Here is a 5,616-nt window from a genome sequence, read left to right as displayed (position 1 = left end):
ATGAATAATAAGTCCCTGGAGTCGGACAGCCTTCGACCCATCAGACACCTCTACGGCGAATGCACAAGCATCACGCGGACCGACGATGAAGGCTGGGACTTGCTCCTAGAGCTGATGTTCGACGTGTCGCTAGAGGGATTCCCGCTGACTCCGCCTGTTCGAAGCAGTAAGTCTGTCTGGGAGGTGGCTGCCAAAGTGCTGCGAAAGACCGGAGCCAACGCTCTTTTTGCCGTTGGTGTTGCAGCTCACCCGGTGAAGGATGTTGGTCGAGATTTCCTGTCAGTGGAGCTTCCAGAAATCTTGACAGGCCGCGACAATGTTGACATTAACGACGCGGTTCGCCTGTATACGGAAGCAATGTTCTGTGCGCTTAAAGTTCTAAAGAAGGAATACCTGCCACCCATGCATGCCCTCAGCGTAGTGAAGTTTGCGAGCGACTTAGAGAAGCTTGTTCATCAGGCCGCTCGGACAGGAGGTAGAAGACCTCTTTTGGAAGCCTTAAACACATCGTTGGAGCTTCAGGATTTTTTTGTCGAGCTCCTTCGAGGAGTTGAAAACGTTCATTTTAGTGGTCCGGGATCTGAGGTGGTCTTACAGTTTCCTTTCTTGGTAAAAGACATACTCAGTCTTGTCCAGGAGACGGAAGCCCACACAGTCATGAACTATCTCGGTATTCGGCTGATAGCCGAGACATCGCCCTTCCTGCCTCACACTGAAATAGTCGACTTCAAGAGCACTCTGCTTTACGGCAAGCGTCAACGTGACATGCTCCGCTGGCAGCTGTGTGTCCGCACGGCAGAGAAGGCGCTGTCCCCTCTGGTTCTCGTTTCTGTGCTCGAAGAATTCAAGGTGATTGCATCTCCCGCATTACTCTCAAGTGTTACTCTGGAACTGTTCCAAGGAATCCTGCATGAAATAAATACATCATCATACTTCGATGCCGACTCAGAACAAGCCGCTCGAGGTTTTCTGTCCACGACTAATCTCCGTATCCTCCGTCCGGACTGGATCAACGACGCTGCCCTTCTGAAACATTACATTCTTGGTCTTCCTCCTACGGCCAACCGAAGCGGCCTTCAGTACTTTGTGGAAAGCCAGGAGCACACTTTGTTGGCGTCGCTTGTCCGCAGTTCGTCGCAGCGCTGGGCACGTTCTGTGTTCACCACAAACTGCTGGACCGAGCTCACACCACCGACAATTTATGTTCCACTGCTCACTTTCAATATCACCCATGGCTACGGTGGAAGTGTTGACGAAGAGCAGTTGTTCTCACGCGCCGGCCCCCGCCTTACGGAATGCATCCTCGATTTGATATTTGATCACGCCGCAGCCACGACAAACAACAGTCAGCCCTGGCTGTCCAAGCAAAGCAAAGCGCGGTTGCTCAGCGCCGAGATGTGTATAATAGGCGACTATGCTGGGCAGCCGATGCCTCAATATAGGAGAATGCGTGACTTTCTGGCAGTCCACTTCGCCTACGCCCTTTTTCGCAAGCGAACCAGGGGCAAAGCTGAGACGTTGCGCATCGGCGGCGACAAGGTCCTCTCCAAGCATCAGCTATTCTTTGTCAACATCATGTTGGAGGCGTGTGAAATGAAAGCGCAATTAGGCAGAACACGCTCGAAAGCCGGACAAGACTGGATCACGGCCCTTCGTAATGCCAACGACTTCGCTGATGCGTACGGTTGTCGCCTGGGATCTCCAATGAACGCTAAGAATAAGTGCGTGCTGTAAAATGAAATGGCTCTTTCGAGTTGCTTTTTATGTAGGATGACATAATCTGTTACAACTGGAAGAAATTTTTGTTGTTTTTTATTTAGATTTTTTACGATGATTAGACTACGACAAAATGATTTGTACTTGAACTTTAATGATCTCAGCAATGTATGGAAAGAGTGTGTGCGGGAGAGAATGCGGGTTGCATTGAAGCAGCTATAGGATACGTATAGTTCTTCGTTATTTGAAATGCCTATTGCGTCGGCTTGGCTGCCTTGTGCCTCGTATCATGTGTGGTCCAAGCGATTGTGACGTGTTTGTATACCGGGAGTTTACTAGATGAACGTGCTTCTAACTGGAATTTCGTGTCACACACGCTCACAGTCCTTGCAAATTAGTCCTCATGGCGTTAATTAGTCTTGTTAATGTCCTTCATTCTTCTGTTGCCGTTTTAGCGCGCTATCTTGTCACAAGTTACGCAGGTAATGTAATGCAAAGAGCGGCCCGTAACATTCAATTTGGGTGATTGTGCATCCTCGAGAAGACCAGAAGGGGAATATTCATGGTGCTTGAGCGAGAAATTGAAGCATGCGCGTGCCACAGCGACTCGCCCGCAAGCAAGGACTTCTCTCTCTACGCACACAAAAGAATGACTGATCCATTATCAGAAGAATGCACGCTCCGGCAACTGCTCTGCAAGTTATTAGCTTGTCATCATAACAAACTGAAATGCAGCCATATCTCTACTTGCCAGGCAGCACAACGCAGTAGCCCAACTCAGTAACTCGTTCTTTCTTCTTTTTTGCACGTACATTTTGCGACAGAAACGCTTTCGGTTCTCTTCATTTGCGAATGCCCCAGAAGTTGCATATCTGCACGAAAGTTGCAGCAATACACCCAGGAACGGACGGCATGCGGATGAATTGCATCAAGCTAGCGCCGGTGCTCTTGTAGTAGGTGCATTTGAGAATCGTGCTCTTAAAATGTTCTCATGCCATCTTGCCTAATAGGAATCGCTTTTCGTAACGGACACGTTAGCGGATGACGTTTAGCGTGAACTGCTCTGGGAAGCATTGCATGAAGTAAGCTGTTTGAAACTTCTGTTTCGTTTTAGAAGAAATGAAAACACCGCTTCGTGCTTAGTAATTTACCGCTTTTCTGAAAAAAAATGTCATTACATAGAGCAGATGAAACGGGCTGAGTGCTTACACGTGTCGATGAATAGTAGTCGTTAGTTGGCATATGCTCTTCTTGTTTTTCTTTTTCTTTTATGAGGTGCGAAGTACGCGAACGGCAAACCGCCGCAGTTTGAGAACACGTGGCAGCTAAGAAAGAGCTGGGATGCATTTGCTCGAGTACTGATAGAAGCATTTCAAATAAACAACAACAACAACAACAACAACAACAACAACAACAACAACAACAACAACAACAACAACAACAACAACAATTCCTGCATTACCGTTCCGTCAGTTTCACTTGACAAAAGCGCATTTCAAATTTTAGATTCCGTTTGCTCATAATTTCTCTGGCTTGTGATAGGTGTCTTGCCATTTCAACTATTTTGTCAGCATACTTGCAGATGCCGCGAGTGTAATGGCAGTGCGCCATTTATCTACTGTGCCCATATACTAGGTGCTTCTGTCTCCTCTTATTCATTTCGTCCTTTTTAACCTTGTGCCACACGCCATCCTTAAACGGTCAGAGCCTGCGTTCCTGTACGCGCGGACGGCTCATTGCATCTCGTTCGAGTACACCCGCTCTCTTGCACTAACGGAAGAAAAAGCTAACGCAATTTTTTTACGCACTTGTGTTTGTTGTGCGCGGAGGGTGTATATAAATTATAAACATAAATTATATCAATGCAAGTAGCTGGAAAACATGCGCCAGCTTCTTGGCTAAACAGCATGGTGGCTGTGAAGAAGTAAAGGTGCATCGTTTGTTTGCCTTAAGAAACCAAATATCAATATCACGAGTCTCAGAGCGTGCTCATTTATTTATTAGTGGCTCGAGCAACGAGTGACACTGTTTCTTGCGCAGCACTTCCGGTTCACCCCCTGAGACGACTGGGAACAAAATTCAATATATGTAAGAAAAAAAGAATAGTACAGTACAAAATTCATGGGTTTTATTACAGATATAATATCAAAGCATAAGTTTCGTTATAAGTTGAGTTACTGAAGTGTCTCGAATAATTAGAATTAGAAATTACTGATTACCGCACACCAAAGCACACAATCGTAGATTTAAGAGATGCGCCACACAAGCACTACTTTGGCGAAATTCCTGGAAACTAGTAAGTAGAAAGAGGAAGTAATGACGTTACTAATGACGTCACACGCAAGAAGGGGGCATGATATTTATCTGGCTAGTTAGTGGAAAACAGTTGCTTGGCATAGACTGAACATCTGCCTAGCAGAGTGGATGTGACGTCATTCCCTCCTCTCTCGCTTTTCCTCTCCCGGCGCGCACCTGTTCGCTGGCTTGCTCGCAAGAGCTGCTGCGCGCGCGCTCGTTACATGCTCTGACGTCAGCACCGGAGAGGGCGCGTAAGGTGCGCTTCGTGCACCACTTGCTAGGGGGCTACGCCCCGCCTGGTGGCGCGGGCTGTGTTTCCTCCTCGCCCTCCTTCGCTCCTCGCCCACATCTCGTGACAGGGGAAAGACGTTCGCCCGCTCAACCTAACGAACACCAACGCCGAGGCGCGAGTGCCAATAAGAGACACCTGAATCAAAGATTAGGGTCACCTACCATTTTCTGACATCACTATGAACTTGCAACCTGGAACGAAATATGTCGGACCCACGCAAACAAGGATCAAGACTCCGCCAGGCTACAAGAAGCATTACGCAGCACGGACCAGGCGGAGCAGCTCTGGGCTGTCCAGCGAGCCCACGATGCGGCCAGGGAGTTACAACTCCCGGTCCCAACGTGGGAGTAGCCCGCTCTACGGGACCTTGCGCCCCGTAGCTCGCAGGACCTTTCATTAAAGTTATTCCATCCATCCATCCATCCATTGTAGATTACTCTTATAACGTCAGTAACAAGGAGAGTAATGATTTGTCTAATAAAAATGTGTCTGCAGTTGTGGCATTCACATGCCAATCCAGATGAAAAATTTAGATAAAAAATTGTTATTCTAGTAAAAGAGGGTCTGCTTCGCAAGAATCACCACTCCAGAAAGGATACCAGGTCCTATGCTTTCCTCTTTAAGGAACGTACGTCAACCTTTAAGTTTGTTTCATTTTTTATTCCTTCAAGACACTGACTTATTAACAATCTCTAGCTAGTTACATGAACACTATCACCTTTGTCTTCCGCGTACACACCATGAAGATATATTTTCTCCATTTTTCTTTCTTTTTCGCACCTCCTCCTGCTAGCACTTTTTTGTCCCCGATGCCCTTCAAAGCAGGATGTAGGAGTGTGCATATACGCCAGTGACGTTCTTTGTATTTAATTTAACGCTTTCTCTAAGATAACGATTAGGTGGTGTGTGACGCCACACACAATTTACGAACATAAACCCACAAAGCGCAAAAACAAAAGTAGCACAATCTGAAGTTCGAACTCGCAACCCAGACAGAGTACGTGGCCGTATTCTGAACAAGAGAACGCGCGTTACTACATCTCAGAAATTAAAATATCAGAATCTCAAACACTGACGAATCAAAAACACAGAACTTATACACACACATGCAAACGCGTGCGTGCGTGCGTACAAGCTCTTCTGTTTTGGAATGGTTGATGTTAGAGAGATTGCAACATTTTAATTTCTGTAATGTGGTTAGCTCGCGTTGTCTTGCACAAAATACCGGCGCTTGCACTGCTTGTGTTGCGAGTTCGACTTTCAGGCTGTGCTACATGTGTGTGTGTGTGTGTGTGTGTGTGTGTGTGCGT

At 46.9% G+C, this 5,616-nt stretch overlaps 1 protein-coding gene across 1 annotated transcript; it reads left to right on the top strand.

Moving 5' to 3' along the window:
• Positions 1 to 1,734, top strand: LOC126542009 (endothelin-converting enzyme 1-like). The gene has a single exon (XM_050188976.1). The coding sequence runs from the start codon at positions 1 to 3 to the stop codon at positions 1,732 to 1,734; it is 1,734 nt and encodes a 577-aa protein (XP_050044933.1).
• Positions 1,735 to 5,616: the final 3,882 nt, after the last annotated feature.

This window comes from Dermacentor andersoni, chromosome 2, assembly GCF_023375885.2.
Source record: "Dermacentor andersoni chromosome 2, qqDerAnde1_hic_scaffold, whole genome shotgun sequence".
Lineage (NCBI taxonomy): Eukaryota > Metazoa > Arthropoda > Arachnida > Ixodida > Ixodidae > Dermacentor > Dermacentor andersoni.
This window is presented reverse-complemented; position numbering and strand designations above follow the sequence as displayed.

Excerpts from the sequence above, each read along its gene's own strand:
- LOC126542009 (XM_050188976.1), top strand. The coding sequence starts at position 1 with ATGAATAATAAGTCCCTGGAGTCGGACAGCCTTCGACCCATCAGACAC.